Source organism: Natator depressus, chromosome 10 (assembly GCF_965152275.1).
Source record: "Natator depressus isolate rNatDep1 chromosome 10, rNatDep2.hap1, whole genome shotgun sequence".
In the NCBI taxonomy this organism is placed as follows: Eukaryota; Metazoa; Chordata; order Testudines; family Cheloniidae; genus Natator; species Natator depressus.
The window spans coordinates 32,529,141-32,553,210 of NC_134243.1; the positions used below are offsets into that span (position 1 = coordinate 32,529,141).

General features: G+C 45.6%; 1 protein-coding gene across 2 annotated transcripts in view; it reads left to right on the forward strand.

Annotated features, from left to right (window-relative positions):
- CDIP1 (cell death inducing p53 target 1) overlaps positions 1 to 24,070 on the forward strand; it is a 35,374-nt gene that overhangs the window by 6,304 nt on the left and 5,000 nt on the right. The window contains exons 2-3 of one of the 2 annotated variants that reach the window (XM_074965664.1): positions 20,909 to 21,006; positions 23,808 to 23,954. In XM_074965664.1, the coding sequence (XP_074821765.1) occupies positions 20,922 to 21,006; positions 23,808 to 23,954 (232 nt within the window). In that variant the 5' untranslated portion in view covers positions 20,909 to 20,921. Of the gene's footprint in view, positions 1 to 20,908; positions 21,007 to 23,807; positions 23,955 to 24,070 lie in introns of those variants that run through there. The other variant, XM_074965666.1, reaches the window with a different exon arrangement.

Consider the following 24,070-nt stretch of genomic DNA (forward strand, 5'->3'; position numbering starts at 1 on the left):
TATAATGAATATGTTTGGAAAGGGTGCGAGCTGTGTGTATGTCCTGTAAAATGCCATCATTCAGGAGTCATCTCTGCAAGGTGAGTTTTCAAATAGAACTAGGCAGATGGGCTTTTTCCACTGAAACTGAGTCACAATTATCCATCAGTCTCTAAGTGGATGCATCTCACACAAACAGTTTAGTGAGGGGGTGTATGCTGGTGGACCTCAGTCTTCCTGCCTTCATTGTTTCTCTAACTTAATTACGCATCAGACTCTCCAGATAAATTAGATCAGATTTTCGCCCCCCAAAAAAGAGGTTTGAGGCCTAAATAGTTATTGCGTGAGAAGTAGAGTCCTCCAGATGGGGAGTGAAGAATAGCTGAATATTAATTACATTAAACCTAAACCACCATCACTCAGAAATCCCCTGTGTTCCCTCCAAAAGCCGTGCAGCTGGAATGGCTGAAAAGAATGGCCGGAAGAGAAGGTATAATCTGTTAGACAAACGAATAATCTTAAATTCCTGTAGAGAACTATTGAAATATTGATTTTTAATTTAGCTCACAGAATAAAGAGTGTTGGGTGGACTGATTTTTAGCAAAACTTAACTGTGGCTTAGCACTGGGGGTGGATTCATTGCTTTGTTGTGGGCAGGACTGAGGTTGGCTGCAAAATAATTGCACAAGTAGCAGACCTGCTGTAATTGCTCTCATCCTTTTGTTTTGAAATTGGGAGGCCCTGAGTTGTATTGTCGTGAAGTCTGCCAATATGCCACACAGCACATTGCATTCTTCTGGTGTGGGTGGTGGGAATAGTTCCTCTTAACCCAATAGCAGTGTCCCTAAAATGGGCCATTATCCATATTTTGAAAGGCAAATATAGGTTATTCTGCCAGAGTGTCTGCATGACATTTAAATGCTGAGACAATTTTCCTGTCTTTCCTTCCTTTTTAATTTTTCAGGTTCAGGTTCTTGTCATTCAATGCTTTCTTGATGCTTCTGTGCTTCCTGGTGCCTGAAATTGCAGTTCTTGACAGTGCTTCCTGCCTTTGACTGACAAGGGGTGCTGTTAAAGATTTTCTCAGTCTGTCCTGTGATCTTTTCTCTCTTTCCCAATCATCTGTTTGTTCTAAGATGCAGGATTGCAGCAGGGGCATATTGTTTCCCTGGTATTATGGTAAAAAAATCCTCCAGGGATTGTTTGCGTTGTGCTTTTGCAGTTCTGTGTTACAAACAGTACCACTGCTTGGAACACTTTCAGAGTCTGAAGCGATCATCTTTCTCTAACACTGTTGCACCTATCCATATATATATCATAATACTTTTTTAAAGCCTTGACTGTATCCCTCTAATTCTCGGGTTGCTGTCAGGCTTAGGTTTTCACTGATCTGCCATGCAAGACAAAATTGTGAGGGTTGTAGACAGTCCCACAGTGCATCACAACATTGCATTGTACCATCTCAGCATCTCAGAAACCCTGCAAGTTTTGACCACAGGGATAGAGGAAAATGCTGTCCCATTTTAAGCTAATGGATAAGGATAATTTTGGGAGCCTCCTCCTTTCTATATAACTTCACAATTAGGAAGATCGTGTGAACTAGGATGAATCCTTTTGATGGCTTTCTTAGTTAGAAACAGCCTGTGTAATTTTTTTAAAAATGTGTGTGTGGGAGAGGGCTTCAGGGATTCTTTTTATGTTCTCTTTGAAACACCTTGTGCTGGGTGATGCAGCTTCTCATAGTGGAGAGCTATTAAGCTTCTTCTGGGAGTCCATCAACTTACTGCACCGCTGACTGGAAGAGGCTTGTTTACCAATGACAAGTGGCACGTACCAGGCTGATCATGCTGTCTCCCATCATTTGTTGCTGGGGCAGTTTGAAGTTAATTTGTATTAGACACAACCAGAGACAGATTAAGATAACACTGTATCAAGAACAAAACTATATTGATCAAGACTCTTGAGGTATTGCAGCCCATGACTTGAAATAACTGCTGCTTTTTATAGAATCTTGAGGCATTGTATATTTTCTCAAAGACTGGGGTTACCAATCGCCATTAAACTAACAAAAGTAGGACAGAGCTTGGAACACAGAGTGCAGTGTTTCTGTTAAGAATCCCCTCTGTTTTTGGATATGCCATGTTGTTTAGCCAACCAAACTAAAAACCTTCCTACGCAAGAAAGCGCTATAAATGTTCCACTACAGGAGTAAATTAACCCCTTTGAGAATAAATTATTTGATGAGATGCTACATCCATTTATGTCACATTTGCAGTACACATTTTTATATGTCACAATCTGTTTAATAGCTGTGAACTCACAAAAACTAAATTCAGAGTTGAAACTTCCAACTGCATCCTTAAGTGAGCCAAATAGGATCATATCTGGCAGCTGATAGCCTGGTTTGCGTATAGTTATTAATCTTTAAAACAAAGTTTGTGCCTTTATTGCTGCCTTATGATTATAAAGAGGAGCTCTCAGTTTAACAGAGCAAGCTTTCTGAAGGGTCAAAATTCTCTCCCTGAAGTTGGAGAGAGCTGCAACTTTTCAGCCATCCTGGTCCTCCAAAAATCTTGCAAAACTCTGCCAGTACTGTGCGAGAAAGCAGGACCTGAGCTGCCTGCCTGTTCTACTAAAAAAAATCAGAGAAGTATTCTCTAAACTGTAGATTCCATTTTCATCCATCTCAAAAGGAGCAGGAAAGAACACAGATTTTTTTTTTTTCCCACATCTGTGTGGTGCCATTGATTATGATGGTGTAAGTTAAGGATGGAGTAGGATTCCTTGACTCTGAATTTATTGGTGTATGGGATTTTGAGGCTAATCCTAAATGTTACTTTTAATGTAGGGTGGATGGGAAAGGGAGGCAGAGTGTAAAGGGAAAGTATTTCACTAGATTTTTTTCAATTCCTCTTTGGAGTTGCCATTTGAATACATTTGTCCTTTGGAAGTTGAAAGATTCCTTTGAAACACTCTGCTTCAAAGTATGATTGACATAGGTTGAAATCCTTTAGCAGTTGTTTCAGGCTACACGAATTCATGCAGGTTGGTAAGAGACACTGTAAGATGGATTAGACTGATAGGAGTTCAGTTCTAAACTGGCTAAAGGGGTGCTCTCATTGAAAAGGCAGGAAGAGAGGTTTCCCTGGAAGGGTTTCACAGCCATGGCACTTGGTATCAGTCTCATGAAGGAGTGGCTACTCTTGAAAGCTTTAGAATTAGAAACTTGGTCACCAATAATACATTTACCCTTCCGAAACAGTGATGTTTTAATTTACACTGACAAAAAGGAGAGGAGGGGGAATTGGAATCACCCAAATTTTAGGCGTGGGGAAATCTCTCTCCAAGTCCTCCTGATTTGGCTGGCAGGTATTCTTCCACTCCAGATAGACGGTAATGCTTGTACTCAGGTAAACCCTTATAAATGCTCCCTTTGTCAGGTGAGGGGAGACAGAACTAGAATGGGTAACTTTGTCTAACACCCACCAGGAAGCTGCATTTCTCTGTGTAGGAAAGCTTTATTCAACCTTGACTAAGAAATGGATAATATGTTTCTCTCCTACAGGATCTCTTGTGATGAAGGTCCTTATTACTAACTTAATTACAGATAGGGGATTAGTACTCCTGATTTCTTCCTTGGTGGTGGCAGTTGGCATCCCTATTGGAAAGGGCCTTAGCAGACTCCACCAAGTTCCCAATTTTGTCAAATTATTGACAAATGAATCAGTGCAAGAGTAGAGCTCCAACTATTGTATTCCCAAGGATCTGTCTCAAGTGCTCCTAGCCTAGCTTCCTATAAAGCATCCCTCATAAGTAGGGCTTCTGTTTTTCAGGGTTTTTTAATTTCATTTTTCAGGGTTTATTTTTAGCAATTTTTGAGTTTTTATGTAGATGTCCAAAATCAGGGTTTTTGGGTGGGCTTTCTTTTTGTACAGTATGTGCTGTTATGTGTAATTTCTTTGTAATGTTCCCTAGTGCACTTTAATGTACTACTATTTCAAACAGCACTAGGGAACATTTTCACAGATTTGCCGTCACAATAGGCCTGTCTACACTAGAGAAATGTGCACTGGTGGACCTGTGTAATAATTTTGATCAGTGTCATTTTGGAGGGGAGAAGGGGACAGGGATAGAGGCGAAGCTTTGTCTCTCTGTGATTCAGTCACTCCAGATTACCTGCTGGGGTCTTTGAAATGCTGCGGCTGGAAGGTGATGTTAGTCCAACATCTTGTAGGGCTTGCTGTAGGATATCCCTGACTTGGATGGGATTCAAAAGAGGTTATAATCAAAAGTGTGCATCCTTTTGCAATCAGAAAATATTTTTCTTGTGAATTTTGGTGCCTGTGGAAGTGTCACACAGATAAAGGGGAAGTAACATGGTCTAGTGGTACAGGCATGGGACTGGAGGTCGGGAGAGCTGAGTTTAGTCCTGACTCTCCCACCTGCTCATTGTATGATCTTAGGTAAGTCACTTAACCTTCCTTAAGAATATAAAACAGCCATACTGGGTCAAACCAAAGGTCTATCTAGCCCAGTATCTTGTCTTCCGACAGTGACCAGTCCCAGGTGCTTCAGAGGGAATGAACAGAACAGGTAATCATCAATTGATACATCCATCCCTCCTCTGTTTTCCCACAGTAAAATGGGAATAATACTTGCCTTCCCTCGTAAGGTACTTTGAGATCTTTGGGTGAACGTTATTTGTTGCTGTAGCAGACTTGGCTTAGCCTAGTGCAGGTAAGTGCTGCATGAGCTCCCTATCCCAGATCTGTCAGTGAACCGTGAAGTCCTGACTTGCATCTCTTCAGTGGCCTGCTTATTGAGCCCCAGTTATGTCAAATGAAGGCGTGGCTTTATGGTAAGTATGTGTTTGTGGGGATCACACATTTTTCAGCTCATCCTGCACTTTCTTTTCTCCTGTTTGATGTATCACTCTACAGAACCAGGCCAACCATGTCCAGATTGTGTCCCTTCTTGGCATCTGCCAAGTGGCTGCCTGGAGGTCTGGGTAGGGTCTTGAGGCCTCAGTGGCTTTTGTCTCACCTGTAGAGGTGACCTGCTGCTCTAGCCCTGCCTGGTAAGGGAGACAGCGCAGTTAGGAGCAGGGAGAAGGAAGTGGCCTAACCGATAAGTTGTCCTCTCCCTGAAAGACTAATTCATGCAAAGGCCAAGAGCCCTCTGTGACACTCTGTACCTTGGGGGAACACCCAGCACCCCCATGTTCATCCTTGTAAAATGATTGTGTGGTATCCAATGCAAAGTTTGTTCTGTCGGGGGTCTTTGGAAGGCTCATGATGTACCGAGCATTGTTGTTATAGTGTTATAGTAATGTTAACTATATACATGAAATTATAACCTTTATGAGGCTGAAAAATGTATCCTCATGGCTTAAAGCAAGCCCAGACAAAAACTCTCCAGAAGCAGAGGGGCAGTTCACACCTCAACAGGGCATGGATGGGACAAACCAAGCCCAGCCTCACAGGAACAATAGACGCTGGCCTAGGCAGCAACAGAAGAATCTGTTAGACTCTCGGGGGAGGCACCCCCCTTCCTTTGGTCAGTTTGGAACTGCGATGAGGTAATGCTCACCTGACTCTGAAGGGGTGGGGAGCAAAGCCAAGAGAGAAGAAAGGACATGATGAAAAAGGAGAGACATTTGCTATGCTCTCTGTCTCTCTTCCACCTACATCTACAGACCCCACGCCAAGTGACTGAAGTGCCAATGAAAGGGGAGATCCTTTCTGAAGAGCAGCCAGCCAGCCTGTGGTGAGAAGCATCTAAGTTTGTAAGGACATTGAAAGTGTTAAGGTCAGCTTAGAATGCGTTTTGCTTTTATTTCATTTGACTAAGTCTGACTTATGCTTTGACTTATAATCACTTTAAAATCTATTTGTTTATTCTACCTGAAGCAGTGCATTTGGATTGAAGCGTGTCAGAGACTCCCCTTGGGATAACAAGCCTGGTACATATCAATTTCTTTGTTAAATTGATGAACTCATATAGGCTTGCAGCATCCAGTGGGCATAACTGGACACTGTAAGACGGAGGTTCCCAGGGTTGTGTCTGGAACCGGAGATATTGGCTAGTGTCATTCGTTTGCAAGTAGCTGGGAGCAGCTTACATGCCAGAGGCTGTGCGTGAACAGCCTGGGAGTGGGGGTTCTCACAGCAGAGCAGAGTAAGGCTGGCTCCCAGAGTCAAGGATTGGAGTGACCTAGCAGATCACTGGCCCAGATAACACCGGAGGGGAACATCATAACCTCTTTCCTTCCTAACCACAGAAGGGTGAGTAGTGAATTGGTGGGGATGAGAAGAACGCTGAGTTGGGGGTGGTGAACTGGCAGAGAAGAGGGGCATGAGGGAAAGGCAAAGGGCCTAGTACTTCCCATACACGTACATGTGAAATTCTAACATGTGAACAAGAAAGTGTCTCCTCCAAAATGGAACTAGAGCCTTGTTTTGTGGTATAACCGAACCTTCCCTAGTGGCTACACTGAGCACTTCCCAAGCACTTGTGAGCGAAACTGGGTTCCGGCTTCCAGAGGTGAAAGTTTGGTGCTCTCGCTGCTGCTCCCTTAGAGCCATCTCCCCAAACACACATCAGCTTAGCTGGGGAGTTCTGTTAGCTTCTGTGTTATGCAACAGTGCCTATGTGTGCTCCTGGTGTGTATGAACACATGTGTAGTGATATGTCTAGCACCCAGAAATGTGCAGGGGTAAGGCACACCACAAGCTGGCAGAGTAGACTTAGCGATAGGCACCCCTAACATTTTTCAGGGTATCAGAATGAGTTACCCCATGTGTGATCTGGGATCTTCCCAGTGTGTCCCTGTGTTAATCCTGAGCTAAATTTTGAGGGGGCTTAGTGAGGAGCAAAATACAATGTGACTGCTAGCACCAAACTGTTAAAAGGAACTAAATCCCTGTTCTGGCAAGGAGCTGCTAGAAGTATGGGTCATGCCAGTGCCTCTGCATTTAAGAATAAGCCTGCACCATCTGTTGTGTTCCATACCTCGTGAATGTAGGAAGATCTAATTACATCCTGTGAGCAGTAAGTAGTGTTTGATGCAGCACACAAGCCAGCAGTACAGCAAGTGCAAAGTTCTTCACTTAGGAAGGAAAAATCAAATTCACAGCTACAAAATGGGGAATAACTGTCCAGGTGGTAGTACTGCTGAAAAGGATCTGGAGGTTATAGTGGTTCACAAATTGAATGTGAGTCAACAATATGAGGCAGTTGTGAAAAAAGCTAATACTATGCTGGCTGAATGGAAGACACGAGAGGCAATTGTACTGCTCTTCTTGGCACTGGTGAGGCCTCAGCTGGAGTACTGTGTCCAATTCTGGTTGCCACACTTCCGGAAAGATGTGGATAAATTGGAGAGAGTCCAGAGGAGAGCAACAAAAAGGAGGATATAAGGTTTAGAAAACCTGACCTATGAGGAAAGGTTAAAAAAAAAATTGGAGATGATTAGCCTTGAGAAAAGAAGACTGAAGGGGGACCCCATAGCAATCAGTCTTCAAATATGTTACAACACTGGCAGACCAGATGCCAGCTCTTGCCTAAGCCCTTTGGGCATTAGCTAAGAGCGGATGGTGTCACAGTTGGAGACCAGACCAGGTTACCTGTGTGTTCATTTTGCTCAAAACAGATATTAGTCTTATAAGAATGTATTTAGAGTCTATGAAATGCTTGTATGTTGCTGTGTGCATTAATCTCACTTATAATAGCTACATCCCCTGTTATAAGGTAATAGTTACAGAGCAAACACTTAACTATCAACCCCCACATTCAAGAGAGAGACATTACTCAGTGTGAAACACGGGAGGTGTTACCTCCTGCCCAGCAAAAGAAGGCCCATAGACACCAGACAAACCATTGTGGAACATCAGAGGACAAAAGACCTTGTTGATTGCTTCCCCCCATACCCGCATGAAGAGGAGATGTGCACATGAACTTGTCCATCTTGAATTCTGGGGGGAAAGGAATAAAAATCCATGACAAGAAACATCATCTTTTTGGCTGTTTGACGAAAGACACTAAACTGAAACCAGAGATCCTCAGGGGCTGCCTCCTGCGGCTGCCCTGAGAGACACTTTGAACTGACAGATCACTACAACTCTGTCACTCTTAGGATTTAGATGATAACTTATTTGTGTGTATATGTTTGCTTGCTTTAATCAGTAAATAACTGTCTTATTTCTTTTTTCCTAGTGAATAAACCTATGGATAGTTTATTACAGGATTGGCTACAAACATTGTCTTTGGCATAAGATCTAGGGTACTAACTGATTTGGGGGGTAAGTGACTGGAAGCCACCTGAGTGTGTGGTGGTTTTTTTGAGGGGGGGGGAGGAAGTGACCATTTATCACTAAGTCCAGTTTGTCTGGGTGGCAGGATAAACTGGAGAGTCTCAGGGTACTGTCTGTGACTCCATGGTAAGACTGTTATAGTGATCCAGGAGTTCACGTTTGTTATTGGCTTGGTGAAATCTAATTATAGAACATACCACCAGCTTGGGGTGTCTGCCCTGTTACTGACAATCTGCCCTGAGGTAGGCACTCACGGTCGTGAGCCGCTCCAGACAGTGTGACATGTTAAAGTCTGTTTTAAAGAGGACAGTGTTCAATTATTTTCCATGTCCACTGAAGGTAAAACAAGAAATAAAGGGCTTAATCTGCAGCAGGGGAGGTCTAGGTTAGATATTAGGGAAAACTTTCTAGCTATAAGGATAGTTGAGCTCTGGAATAAGCTTCCAAAGGAGGTTGTGGAATCACCATTATTTGAAGGTTTCTAAGAACAGGTTGGACAAACCTGTCAAGGATGGTCTAGATTACTTGGTCCTGCCTCAACACAGGGGACTGAACTAGATGACTCTTGAGGTCCCTTCCAGCCTTACATTTCTATGATTCTATAAGCTCCCTTCTGTGGAGATATCTTTAGCAGGGTCTGTGTGTCACCTTTTCACTTAGCACTATCTCATGGCCCACAACTCATTAAGTTGATCTTCCTCAGTGGGTGCCACGTGACTTTCAGCTTCTGGTTCACCCTTTTCCCCCCATCTTTATCCTCCTGGTAGACAACGCCATAAAAACAATGCAGCATCTGGTGAGAAGCAAGCAACCTCCTCCAAGGCTGCAGGGTCCGCTTAATTGGGATTCAGTTTCTCTATCTTAGGGCATGGCTACGCTTGCGGATGTAGAGCGCTTTGAGTTAAACCAGCCTTGGTAGAGCGCAGTAGGGAAAGCGCTGCAGTCTGTCTACACAGTCTGTCTACCGCTTCAAGTGCACTGGCGTGGCCACATTTGCAGCAGCATTGGGAGCGGTGCATTATGGGCAGCTATCCCAGCATGCAAGTGGCTGCAACATGCTTCCCAAATGGGGGTGGGGTGGAGTGTGACAGGGAGTGTGTTGTGTGTGTATGGGGGGAGAGAGAGAGTGGGTTTTTGGGGGGCTGAGAGCATGTCAGTCTGCTGTCTTGTAAGTTAAGACAGCAGCAGACTCCCCTCGTCCCCCCCCCCACCCCCCTCTCACACACACACACACAGCATTCCACACTAATGGTTGCTTTGTCTTGGCACAGATAAGCAGCTGGCTGTCAGAAACGGAGCTTTCAAAGGGCATTTCCGCATTTCTACAGCCGATTCCAAACAATGACAAGGGTGGCCACTTGACTTAAGGGGATTATGGGATGTTTCCGTAGGCTGATCAGAGCACAGTAAAGCAACACCTCATTCACACTGGTGCTGCGGTGCTCCAGCAGGGGCGCAGCAAACGTTATTCCACTCACTGAGGGGGAGTACCAGCAGCACTGTAGCCGCGGAGTCAGCGCTCTCCATGCCTTGTCAGTGTGGATGGGTAGTGAGCTAGTGCAGCCGGGGCTCCTTTATTGCGCTGTAACTCGCAAGTGTAGCCAAGCCCTTAGGTACTTACCAATGTATCTGAGCACCTCACGATCTTTAATGCTTGCTTGCAACACCCCTGTGAAGTAGGGCAGGGCTGTTATCCCATTTTACAGATGGAAAACTGAGCCACAGAGAGGCCCAAGGTCACAAAAGAAGTGGAGCAAGGAATTGAACCCTGGTTTCCCAAGTCCTAGGCTGGTGCCCTCATCATTGAACCATCCTTAGTGAGTGTTTATATATTGTCTTTCTCTGGAACATTGCCTCAGTGATTATGCCCCACCTGCATCTCTGTTAGCCCAAGGAAGGTGTCCTGAAGCTGTGCCTAGCTTAGCATGCTATCCAAAATCTAAGGTCTTCCACTGCCAGGAGTCCACCTTCTAGATGAAAGTTTTGTCTTTCATAAGCCTTGGTTGAGTATCTCCAGGCCCTTTGCAAATATTAGCTAAACCTCACACCATCACTGAGTTAGTGTTGTCATTTTGCAGTTGGGGAAATTGAGGTACAGATCAGCTAAGTGACTTGCCCATGGTGTCTCAGCCTGTGGCAGAGTTGGGAAAAGAACCCACGTCTCCTGTCTCCCAGGGTTCTGTTTTAACTGCAAGACCATGTAGCCTTGCTAGAAATGACCATGGAATCTGAAAAAACAAAAATCAAACATCTGACTTAGAGGATATTTCTCACAAGTCTTCAGTAACAACAGCCATGTGACATTTATAGCAAGCAAGCACAACTTCCCTAGTCCTAAGATCAGAATATCTGCAGAGAGAGAAAATGGAAAAATCCACACCCCTGAGCGACGTAGTTAAACCGATCTAATCCCCGGTGTAGAAAGTGCTAGGTAGATGGAAGAATTCCTGTGCAAATGGGAGATCTCTCCTGTCAGAGTAGGTAGTGTCTACACTTTACAGTGAAGCACGACAGTGGTGTGGCTGCAGCATTTCAAGTGTAAACAAGCCAACTGCGGCATGAACTCGGCCTTGTCCTTCCTGCTTGTTTCATGCGATACATTTTATTGCAGTAAACAGTAACCTATTAAACTGCACATTCCAGCAGAAGAAAATAGGAAGAGAAGCACTTTGTATATGCAGTGATGAATTTTCTAATGCTTTGCAGAATTGCTGCATTTGGAGTTTATCTAAAATAGGAACATTTATCTTATTTCAGTCAATAATATGTTAAACCACAAAACAATGTAACAAGCCCATCATAGATTACTGCTGTACAGACTATTGGACTACATTAGTTATAATGCTATGGACAATTGTTATTTGGGGTTTATGAAAATTTAGACTAGAGATTAGATCCAGGTATTGGGCCATATCCAATTGCCACTGAAATCAAGGAGAGACTTTCCACTGAATTTATGGAGCATTTGATTGGGCCCACAGTGAGATGTGCAAACTTCTCTGTCAACGTGTCTCAGTTCTGGCCTGCAGCACCCCTGCCATTCTAGCTTTGGAGCTGTTCTAGAGCAGAGACTTGTAAGGGATAGAAGAATTAAGATTTGGGTTCTGCTGTTCATTTTAAGTGAGTTAATTACATCCACTATAACACCCAGAGTATACTGAAGCCTGCCCTTTGTGTTCTGAATCCACCTCACTGTCAGCACAGGGCAAGACAGCAAGTAATTGTGGGGATATTAATTTCTCAATGATTAATGCTACAGCCTACTGTGTGTTGGGCTCTGGGTCTCCATGTTATTCTTAGAAAAATGTCTGAAGAAACAAATACAACTGCTTTGATGGCGCAAAGTATAACGCGTGTCTGAGCTGTTCTTGTGTGCTCTTTTAGCAATATCAAGGTTGGGATTTGGTTTCTGTTTAAGGTTTTAGTTTTAAGTGTCGATTAAAGAGCTGCAGCCTAATTTGCTGTTTAATTTTTAATTTTTTTTAAGCAGGCTTGTTTTAAATGTTCAAGTTAACCATCTCCTGCTAACTCTGCTCTGGCATTGCCAGTGCTGAAGACAAACAGTGCATGATCAAAGCAGCCCACCTGGAGGCACAAGGTCCATCTGAGTGCTCCTCCCACGGTGTAACCCTTTGAGGGATGCTGGGGGAGAATCAGCCTTTGTTTTCTTTGGGAATTTATTTGCAGTTTTTCCTGATCTCTCTCGTTTTTTCCACCCAGCTCCACAACAAATCTGATTTTCTAGCTGAGGAGCAGGTGAACCCTAACAGCAGCATGCTGTTTGTTTTGTTGTGCTTGTAATTTATTTCCCTGGGAATCTTGCCTTGGATGCAGCATCTGGTTTTCAGTGAGCTTTCTACTGCTCATTCGGTTTTCCAGCTGCGTTAACTGAGGCACATGGAAGATCAAGTGACTTGCCCAAGGTCACTGGATAAAATGAGTGGCTCAGCGGTGACTGGAACCCAAGATCTTCCTGCAGAGAAATGCAGGCTGTAGATCAGGGATGGGAAGCATCATCTGTCTGACTCAGATGGATTTGCCAAGGTGAATGTCGTTATTTTTCTATGCAGGCAGCCCTTTTTGTTTGTTTGTGTTTCGTTTGTAAGTACTGCTTTTGTCCTGCTCTGCCAGCGGGTCTCTCCAGCCCTGCACCAAAGAAGCTTGACACCCTGGAAGCAGCAATATTTCTACAGCTGGAAGCTGGCGGCAGAGTGTGAGTGGCAAATTCTTTTTGGGAAGAGGGTGCCAGTGTAGATTTGGCTCTTTCAGCATGGTGTGGCTCTGCTCCTGGAGGATAATGCTAAATACACACAGCCTGTGCCCAGGAAAATACAGTAGAGTAGCTCAGAAATATAACTGACCTTTCATTAGAGCTAACTGGATTTCTAACCATTTCCACTGCACATGCAAACTGTAGTCACTCCCTTTTGCCGTCTTGCCCAGTATCTGGTGGTAACAAGTGTTGGTTTGTGAGCAGGTACTCTCAATGGGTGAGAGAAAGGGAGCGTGCGACACAGCCAGGTGTGGTGTCCGGTTCAGCTGTCAGTTATTTATTCTTTTCCTCGCTTCCCAGCATACTCCCCAGACTGCAGAACATGCTTTAGTTTTATCCTTGGTAAAATATATTTAATGTCTTTAGTGCCTTTGATCTTCAAGGGTTCCAAAGAGCTTTACAAGCTACACACTCCTGAAAAGAGACCTGTAAAAGAAACTCAAAATTGGGTCTGTGCCCTGTTTTTTTTGTTGGGGGAAGTGTGGGAGGATTCTGCTTGTTGAGCAGTATCGGGAATCTTGAGCCTTTTGCTCTCTGCTGTGCTGGAGATCTTGTTAGGGCCCAGAGATGTACACTGGAAGCATTCTCAGTCCTGGGATGCTAAATCTGTAACAGAGTTTTAATTCTGTGGGTTTGTCATTGTCAGGTATTGATTTAAATGAATTTTAAAGCAAACAAGATTTAGGAAGTGATTTTTATTCAGATTCTCTATCTCAATGGCTTACATTTTGTTTCCTTGGTGCTTATGATACTAACTTGTAATCCTAGTTTTGCCACATTAGCCAAGACCTGAATTTCTAATGAAAAATCAAGCGGAATGCTCCCTGCTTAACAAACAAACAACAAACATGAAGGGCCTGAGTTTTATTTCTCAAATACATCAGGAGCAAAAAAGGGCTGTCATAAATATAAAGGGAAGGGTAACCATCTTTCTGTATACAGTGCTATAAAATCCCTCCTGGCCAGAGGCAACATGCTGTTACCTGTAAAGGGTTAAGAAGCTCAGCTAATCTGGCTGGCACCTGACCCAAAGGACCAATAAGGGGACAAGATACTTTCAAATCTTCGGGGGGAGGCTTTTGTTTGTGCTCTTTGTTTACGTGGTTGTTCTCTCTTGGGACTGAGAGAGGCCAGATAGAAATCCATCTTCTCCAACCCATCCTAATCCAAGTCTCCAATATTGCAACCAGTATAGGTAAACCAGGCAAGGCGGATTAGTTTATCTTTTGTTTTATGTGAATTTTCCCTGTGTTGAGGGAGGTTTATTCCTGTTTTCTGTAACTTTAAGGTTTTGCCCAGAGGGGGATCCTGTGTGTTTTTGAATCTGAATACCCTGTAAAGTATTTTCCATCCTGATATTACAGAGATGATTTTTACCTTTTTTTTTTTTTTTAAATAAAATCCTTCTTTTAGGAATCTGACTGATTTTTCCATTGTTCCAAGATCCAGGGGTTTGGGTCTTTGATTTTGTAACAAATTGGTTAGGATATTATTCTCAAGCCTCCCCAGAAAAGGGATGTGTAGGGCTTGGGGGGGATATTTTGGGGAAAGACGTCTCCAAGTGGTCTCTTTCCCTGTTCTTTGTTTAAAATGCTTGGTGGTGGCAGCATACTGTTCAAGGACAAGGAAACGTTTGTACCTTCGGGAAGCTTTTAACCTAAGCTGGTAAGAATAAGCTTAGGGGGTCTTTCATGCGGGTCCCCACATCTGTACCCTAGAGTTCAGAGTGGGGAAGGAACCCTGACAAGGGCACAAACCCATATTTTGTTTCCCTTGCAGGTCCGCTTTAGCCTTCCAGCTGAATGATCCTCAGAAGGGAGTTTAGCTCCTGATCTGTCTTGAAGGCTGGCATACTGAACAGTCTGGTGCTACTTAAAAGTGACTTGCAAAGAGTGTGGAAATTGTTTCGTGGCTTTTTTGCTGCTTCATGATGTATAAATGAAACCTGACAGATTATTATGATTATTTTTTAATCTTAGCAATGTCAGGCATGTCAAGTTTTGCCTTCCCTGTTTTTGTTCTCGAGTCCTCCAAGAGGGCCTTCAGCCCTCCTGTGAAGGTGGAGGGAAAATACTGTTGTTAAAGATTCAGCTCCCAACAGATTGGCCAATGTTTTGCGTTTGCTGTAACAAAAAGCAAATGGAAAAATAGAGCTTTAAATGGTCTGACAAAAATACCTTCCTCCCCCTATAGCTTTGATTTCAGCATCTTGTGATGTCACCTGCCACTAGCTCTCCAGACAGCCGTAGAGTCCTCCAGCAGAAACAGGGTAGAACAGACCATATGTTTCTAGTGTTAAAAACAAGCAGGAAAAACGGCTGCTTCTTTTTAGGGGGTAGCAGCTTTCTGCATACACCTTAGAGGAACAACAAGGAATGCACAGATGTTTCTTACCCTTTACATGCCTCTCTTTATGGGCACATTCTTCCAGTGGGAAAAGGGACTTGGTGTGCTCGGCAAGTACTTCCGATGGCCTCATTTGTTTATACAGAATTTAAACTTTCATTTACAAACTAATTCAGTTCTTAGCCCTTTTTTCTTTGTAGCAAAGAAAACATTCTGGCCCTGACCTGTTATGCAGCTGTCTTGCTGAGTCTGCAAAATCACAACCTGAAACAATAGTTTGGCAATGTGTGAACTGCCTCTGTTCCTCTTAAGAGGATGTTGATTCAGAAGCCTAATGATGACATTTTAATTGCTAGCCTTATTATCTGTTTCGCTTCTGGTTATTTTAGCGAAGCTATCTTGCCGCCCACCATGTTTTTTCCAAACCGATCCTTGGAGGGGGTTATTTTCCATGACACACTGGTGTGCCCATCAGTGGGGTTCAGTTGTTGAAAGGGAGCTATGTGGTCAAAACTTTTCAAATGAAGTATTTAGAAAAAAAAACAAACCACGCACACACAACCATAGCACTCCCTTGGGGCCATCGTAATCTTTGAAACTAACGCTTTAATCGCATTGTCTATTACAGGGGTGGCCAAACTTACTGGCCCTCCAAGCCACATACGACAATCTTCAGAAGTTCGAGAACCGGGACAAATCTGCCGGGAGCTGGGGGTTGGAGCTTCAGCCCCACTCCTGCTGAAGCCCTGAGCCCTGGCAAGTGCGTCCTGCAGGGCCGAAGCCCTGAGGCGACACCCCCTCCCTGCTGGGCAGAAGCCTCTACCGCACCACCCTGCTGCAAAGCAGAGGTCTTGAGCGCCCCCCCCCCCCCAGTCTGGTAGGTGGAGAATGGGGTCCATGGGGGACTTCGTGAGCTAAACCCTAATGGTAAAAGAGCCACATGTGGCTCGCGAGCCAGTTTGACCACCCCTGGTCTATTAGAATGGGCAGATCCTGCCTACCCTGGGCTGGAGCAGGTATTCAGTGGGACTATACAATACTGTAGTTTAGTGTATCCCTTTTCTCTGTTCTCTGAAGATCCTCTGTCCTACCTCACTGCCTCGATCCTATAGCACCTTAGGCTTTCTCTACACACATTTGCTCTAGTTTATTGACACTCTTATTTTGGCTTAAAAGGGGGCTTATTTCAGTTTAGTTTCCATCTGTTAAGAATAGACTTAAGCTAAACAGAAATAAGCCTAGTTTAAACTGATAGTGTCCACATACCTTTTGCAGCCCTTTAACTGTATCAGTTTAAAATACTTGCACCTTGAGTTAAGCCAGTGAAACTTTGTATATAGAAATGAGCCCTGCAACTGATTGGTACAGCCACTGCCTGCCCAGCCCAGGGGGACTGGACGCCTTCCTTTGGGAATGCGTCAGTCAGCACTGCTCTTCACTAGGCCACATCTGAGAGACCCCATTCTCTTCCCCTCCTAACATCCTGAATGAAAGTGACTTACATGTTGTAGTGCAGCATTCTGACTTGTTGCAATTTGGACGAAATGGCAATTTAGCAGCCACAGGCAGAGAGGGGTGAGCAGTTGGTGTTTTAATGGTTGCTTGGAGGGTCAGTCCCTCTGAGTATTTAAAAGATGGGTTATTCCTTAAGGGTCTTTATTCCCTATTTCCAGTGAGCAGAAGTTTGTCTCACACACTGAAAAAAAGTGTATTAGCCCTAGAAACAGGAGAGAGGCTTGTGGCCAGGGTAATTTCTGGACTGAGAGTTAGGATTTAAGATATCTACTGTATTTAACTCTTGCCCCACCCTGCCAAAATCTATAGAGGCTTTAAGGTGACTGGCAAACACAAAATGTGGGTTTGTGCTCTCTCTCTCTCTGCTTTATGATTTATAAAAAAGGCCTCCTGGGTTTTTTTTTTTCCCCCTCTCCCTGGGTTTTCACATAAGACACATAGGTCTTATCTACCCTGGAAGAATATCTGGATGAGTCGTGAACTATTAGGATAATTGAGATTACAAGTACCAAAGTAAGTGATACCTGAGCAACTGAGAGGGGGGAGTGACTTTTTAGTGAAAAGATTAGGGTTTAAAATGTAATGGTTTTGTTTATCACTTATTTAACTCAAACACTCTGTGGGGCAAAACAGCTCTCTTAAAGGATTTAATACCTCTTCAGTTCAGTGCTGGGAGAGCTCTCAATCCATATGTGAGTCACTCGTGGAGACTCCAAGTACAAATGGGGAAGAGCAGACCTGACATTCCTGTTATTTCAATGAAGCTAAAATGGGCATAAACCCAATTTCTGTCTTTCCAGGTCACGCAGATAGAATGATGATCTAGAGAGATGCTGCAAATTGATTAAGCTACTCTGAAATAAGTACTGCTTTCCCCCGGGCGTTTGAAAATGGAGATTGGCGAAGACTGTAATTGTTCGAGGGGGATTTGTGGTGGATTTTCCCCAAGTGCTGCACTTATGATGCATTTTGAAATTATGTCAAGGGTGCCCTAGAGCATAAATCTAAGGGCTTGTCTTCGTGTACTGGTACAGCTGTGCCACTGTAGCGCTTTAGTGAAGACGCTACTGTGCTGACGAGAGAGCCACTGTAGCACTGTCTACATGTGGGGTTAGGTCAGTATAACTGTTACTCAGGGGTATGGATTTTTCACACCGCTGAGTGATGTAGTTATTCTGATATAGGTCTGTAGTGTAGATCTGGCTTAAGTAAAGAAATAGAGACATCTGAAGACATATGGGCCTTGATCAGTGGATCTCAAACTTTTGTACTGGTGACCCCTTTCACAGAGCAAGCCTCTGAGTGTGACCCCCCCCCCTTATAAATTAAAAAACACTTTTTTGTATATTTAACACCATTATAAATGCTGGAGGCAAAGCGGGGTTTGGGGTGGAGGCTGAGAGCTCACGACCCCCCGTGTAATAATTTCGCAGCCCCCTGAGGGGTCCCAACCTCCAGTTTGAGAACTCCTGGCCTTGATGGATTCACTTGCTCCCCTGGAGATATCAGAAGGTTCCTGGATGATTAAAAGTTTGGAAGAGAAGAGGGTGATGTATGATTGAATTGTGATGATGTGGTAAGATTTTTCTGCAGTTTCCTACAAAATTATCCTTGACTGGGTTATGCTTTGAGTGATCTATTACAAAAGAAACAGGGAAGGTCATTGGAAAAATATGAGCAGAATAAACAGGCAAAAGGAGCTATAAGTTGTAACAGGTGGAAGTTAGTCTCCTCCCTCCCTCAATTTAGCTTTCTGTGAAATGGGTATAATGCTTCACAGAGGAGACTTGCTGCATGTTTGAAGTTTCTTGAGAAAGGCGAGTGTTTGTTGTATAGATTTGTCCTTACTCAGGTACTTGCCTTGTTTAATTTTTCATGTCAAGGCCTTGTCTGCGCCTTGCTTAGTAGCTACATGGAAGACGCATAGTTCAGAGACAGGCGGTAGAAGAGCAGGCAAAAATTACATCCCAGTTCTGGGCATCTCCAAGTCACTCTTCCCCTTCTCTACTGCAATGGGAGTCTGGAATCCCAGTCCTTAGTGCTGGACTCTGCTAAGGGGATGAAATTCCCCTAGAACGGGATGTGATGCCATGAATTCTGCGTTGGCAGAGTCTGAGCTGTTTAATTACTGCTGCATTTCAGTGCTGTTTGCCCCAGTAGCCAGTAACCCTGGTTAATGGTGACCCTAAAAAATACTCTGTTCCTGGGGGCTGGAGTACCAGGGAATAGATAGCTCTTGTGCGTGCTGCAGCTTGTTTTTCAAAATAGCTATGTGCTTCTATTTGGAAGGGAAATAGTGTTTCTTATCCCTTGCCAATCACTGTGAAATACTGCTCAAGGGGCAAGAAATACTGTATAAACTTGTGTATAAACCACCCTCTTAATCTCTTTATCTAAAGCTTTGCTAAATGAGTGCCCTATAGGTAAACTGATACCCATCCCCTTTCCCTCTCCCTGTCCCTTCCCACTAAGGAGCCCTACCCCAGCATGAGGTGCTCAGCAGATCATTCCCAGTGACCCTGTAGTCCGGACTGCAGCAAGGGAAAGATCCTGGTGGGGGAGAAGTTTCCAGATGGATTCCCATATCAAGTGCATCCCTCACCCACGTAGAAAAGCTGTCTTGAAATACTGGTAGGAATGTGTCTGATCTACACAAGGCTATATGGTAGTGCTTGGTCCCCAAGTTTAATACTGTTGTTATCACACAGTCTCAGTCTAGCCCCAGGGCAAGTCCCAGCTCTTGCCCTCCAACAAAGTGCTATCTATAATCTACATGGTTACCCAGTGGTGATTAGTGCTGCCAGTGTGCTTGACACCAGCCTGAGACCTTTTGAGAGCCATACTCAGTGTGTGCTGTGTAAGGGAAAATGTGTTTTATTTCTGAAGTAAAACACTGTGCTAGAAGCATGGATGAGCTGTGGACAGCTGCGTCCCAGCAGCAGGCTCCAAATGGGAGTGTGGTGTAAACCTATCCTTTAGGAATGGATACCCAACATGGCTTCTTGTCCATTGCTCTGCTGCTGAAAAGCTGGCACTGCATGACCTGAACTGAACTTCCTAGTGAAAAGAGAAAGTGTAGGCTCCAATTGTGATGAGTTTATAATCTTCTGAGGAAGGTCTTGAGCCTGAGAGCTCTGGTTCCCCACTGGCACATGCACAGTCTCTGTGAGGAGTGTTGCTCTAGATAGCATGTTCCATTGCTGGGGGCTTTCTTAGTCATAAACACATCCAGAAAAGAAGCCGTTCCCAGTAAGTACAAAATAAAGCACCCAGGACTTTCTGGATCCTGATCTTCCACGCAGGCTTCTTCCCTACTGATTCACACAGGGAGGGGGCAACCGCTGGCCTGAATGGAGATTTGTGCAGATACAAAGTTCTTTTGCATATAGACACACCCAGAAAGCGGTGTGGGGGAATCATTTTGCTCATTTGATAAAGTGTGTGTGTTTCCCCGCAGACAACTTCATCTGATTAACATGACTTTCAACCTGCATAATTTAGACAAGAATTTTGTCATTTTCTTGACTCAGTCAGGGCATCTGATTTGCCCAGCTCTAGGCAGAAGAAAGGTAAAACTATTTGGAAACTAAAGATGATCCTTTTCCTAAGCCTGTTAGAAGCTGACTAGGCAGTTCTAGGAACTAATATTTAATTTCCTTCAGTGCTTTATGGGTTTTTTCTTCCTGTTCTTGCCCCCTAGGTGTGTCTTTTTTAACATAAGACAAAGCTTTGATTCTAACCCTAATGAAGTGTGAATCCAGAGTTCAGGGCCTATGTTTTTCAGATGTGCGTCCTCTACCCCTGATCCCACAATGATGCTGCTGATCTTTTTTGTAGAGCAGCTTCCATCCTGAATAATCCCAAAGCATTTAGGAAATATATGCAGGAATTGCATCAGTGACCTGCAGCTGTTGTTTAACTCTCTACAGCCTTTTTAAGTACGACGGGAAGAAGGATAATGTATCCAGTTGAAACAGCAGGAGAATATAGGGAGGTGGAATGTAGTTACTTAAAATCAAATTTAGACACTTGGGTTAATATTTTCCCTTTCATGAAAAATGCCGCAGTGGTTAGGTCTACTATTATGCATCCCCTCTGCAAGCTCAGCTCTTCCAGCATAGCACCTTGAACACTGAGCTGGGTTAATTTTAGCACTGGCTCCAAGGACCGAGGGTCACTGAATCAGCAGCAGTGCTGCCTGCAGCACCATGGGTTCCCCATGAGTTCTGACCCCAGCTTGAGCTGCTTAGCTTGGGAGATATGAGGACAAGATCACAGCCCAGGGTGTTAGGGTTGGAGCGAGTGTCCGTCGATGAGCTGGCTTAGGATCCCACAAAAATGACACTTGTGGAAAAATCTGGTTCCTGTCGGTAACCCTAAAGCTCTCCCTCTCTGCCTGCATTGAGCTGTACTGGGGTGTGTGGATGCCTCTGTACTTCCAAGGGTGATGAGTTTGTATGTATTGTAATTCTTTTCCTTGTAGACAGCTGTAAGTGATGTCCAGTGACCCTCCCCCACCCTACCCAGGGGGACCTTCTGCACCGCTAATAGAAGAGAAGAATGGCCCACCCACCATGTCAGGTAAGTTGCAGAGGATGGGGCATCCCATCTACATTGCGATCCAGTCCCAATGGCAATGGGAGTAGGGCAGATGCAGGGGAAACCCCGGGGCAGGTGGTCTCCTTACAGTCACACTGCTGGGTGCGGTGCGCTGGGGTTGATGCAGAGCTGCTATAGCAGTGAAGTCAGCACGTTGTTCCACCTCGATTTCAGACCCTTTACTCCCTAACAGGGAGACAAGGAGAGGTCTGTGGTGCAGCTATGCAGCGGGTAGCTTGGAGAAGCTGTAATAAAACCATCCCAGGGTCTCCCGACCCCCAATGGGTCTGGTCACCCAGCCAAGTGACTCTTTGTGCAGGCCAGACTCTAGCCCAGCATGGCAGGGCCTGCCTCTCTCTCCTGAACCTTCCAGGCAGTGACTCAGCTGTTGGCCAGTTGAGCAGTGTATTTCTCGTCCTTGCCTTGCTGGCCCAAGGAGTGACAGACTTGGTCGAAGCAGGTTGACTCCTCTCTGTAGAGGAGCCCCTGCCTCTGGCCCCATGCAGACCACTCTCACCAGGGCCCTTGACCAAATCTCGCTTCCTCTCCTGTGCTTTTGCTCCATGAGCCAGCTGCTGCCTCAGTTGATCACCCTCCTGCTGCCTGTCCCTTGTCTCTCTGGGCTTCCAAGTAACTGCTCTTCTGGGGGTTCTGACCCCAACTTTGGGTGTTTTTTCCACCCTCTGCCTCTCAGCTGGTATCTCTCAGGGATCCATCCTTGACTCCTCCTCCTGCCCTGGATGATCTCACCAGCTCTTGTGGCTCCCTGTACCCCCCTCACAAATCTGCCTCTTGTTTTCAGTCCAGTCTTGCTTCTCTGCCTGTCTCTCCACTGTCCCATCTTGAATGGCTCGCTGCCACCTTAGACCCAGCATGGCTAAAACAAAGTCCCTGAGCTCTCCCACTGGGCCGTCTCCCCTTCTGCTTCTCTCAGTACCAGCTGCTCCCCTCCTTGGGGGTGCCTGGATCCTCCCTTTTTCTCCCCTCACACCCATGTCCTGCCCAAAATCCTGCCACCGCTGCATGGTGCTGTATAACTGAGTATGCAGCATGGTTCCTTGGGGTTTGTGAAACGTTTCTGTAGCCACAGGACCCCTCACAAGCTGAAGCAGACAGAGAATTGTTCATTTTATATTTCTTTTCCACTGCTCTCCTGGCCACTTGAGGTTTGGTGGGCCCCAAATGGGTCCCATTGTTTCTGCTGAAAAGATGGATCTGAGGAAGCACATCTGGCTGTGCACTTGCCTGCACCCTTTGTCTGATAGGAGGGCATTAATCCCAGCATGCCAGAAGCCCTTTACTTTAAAGGGATAGTGTTTGGCTGCTCGCAAGTCTCCCAGAATTCCTTTTCGAAGACGCTTGGCCCCAGGATCACTGGAGTCAGGGTGGCTGCTCAGCATTCTTTGTACCTCCCAAAAAATCAGAACAACGGCTAGTAGCAACCGGGTGGGATTTCTTAGCTCCTTAATGCAATGATGTGAATCGGCTTTGGGGGGGATTTTACTGCACTTTGAGTATCAGCCCATGCCCTGGCACTGCCCCTATGTTGAGCGAGGGGGAGAGCTGTGTTTCCCAGTAACTCTGCAGCTTGGTTTGAGCAGCAAGTACCTGACTATATTGGGGCATGGATCAGGTGCTCTCCAGGTTCCTAAGGAGGCCCTTGAGACACCCAGCACTGGTATGTCTCTGCAGGCATGGCTGACGCAATGCAGCACACAGCACGTTAGTCTGAGGCAGGGTGGCTATGGCAGGTCTAAAATCCTAGTTCTCTCAGAGCAAAAGGAGCCAAGCTGCTGGTGGAGGCCTGCTGTGCACCCCTGGGGTGGATGCATATATACTGGAACTCCACAAACCCCAGTTCACATCCATCTCGGATGTGGAGATCCCAAACGAGGACTGGGACTGAAACCTGCCTGTCTGGCACAGCTGCAGCCAGAGGGGAGATACAGGCGAGTTGGACGTCAGTCGTTAAGAGTGTACTGGCAGGCCAGTTCAGCTCCCAAATGGTCCTGCCCATCCCCCTCTCATCGTGGCTGCTCCCCCAGCTGGCCGGACTGAATGACTGTAGTTCATAACTATCTTCCCGAAGAGTCCATAGTGTTCTGTAAGAGAACTCACATCAGCCATGGCTCAGATGGTTCCCAGCCCCCCAAGCAGAGCAGGGAGTGAGGCACAGAGCTATAGACGTTGGCTGGAACTGCAGGGGGCTGTTAGGCCAGTGCCCAAGCAAAATACAGCTGGTCTCCAGCTAATGCCTCTTCCACAGTTTGGGCCTTTAATCCCGGTGCTCAGGGATCTGCTCTAGGCACCTTTTTGCCCGTGTGGGGGGCTTCCAGTACTGGCTGGGAGGGAGGAGCGCCCCCTGCTGAAGTATGGTCACTGCAGATGAGTTGCTCCCTGAACACGGTGCGTGTTAAAGTACCTGAGTTGGGAAGGGGAGATGTTGGGGTCTCTTTGGCAGAGCTTGCTTGGCTGAGAGACACTTCCTGATTCCCTCTAGCACAGCACAGGGTTTCCAGTTTTGCTGGATTCTTCCCATTGGCAGTGCCTGGTTGTGGATGTGGCCCTCATTGCAACATTAAGTTGATCTCCACCAGGTTGGTCTCTGCCAGGCCCACCTTAATGTTGCACTCTATATGCTGGGGGCCTGGCTGCCACTGCAGCCTGGCTTAGAACGCCTCGGCTCAGCTGTGCTTGGCCACTCGCTGCCTCTCCCCTCCACTCTCCCCAGTGACTTCCTTCCAGTCCAGCTAATCCTTTATGCCTTCCACCTTTCCTTTCAGACAGAGTCTCCACTGCTGGAGTCCAGCCCTATGGGATGCCTGTGCCCCCTTCAGATTTTGGGCCACCCCCGTACGAGCCACCCCTGCAGCCGGGCTACATCCCCCCTCCCGTTTCTGCAGATGGCTCTGTGCCCTACATGCCCCATGGTGAGTATTCGAGGGGCTGGGTAATGCGGAGAATGGCTTTCGGCGGGAGCTCCGACGAATGCGTGCTCCTTCCAGACGCTTTGTCTTGGTGCAGTGAAGGGAGTCCAGAAATCTGA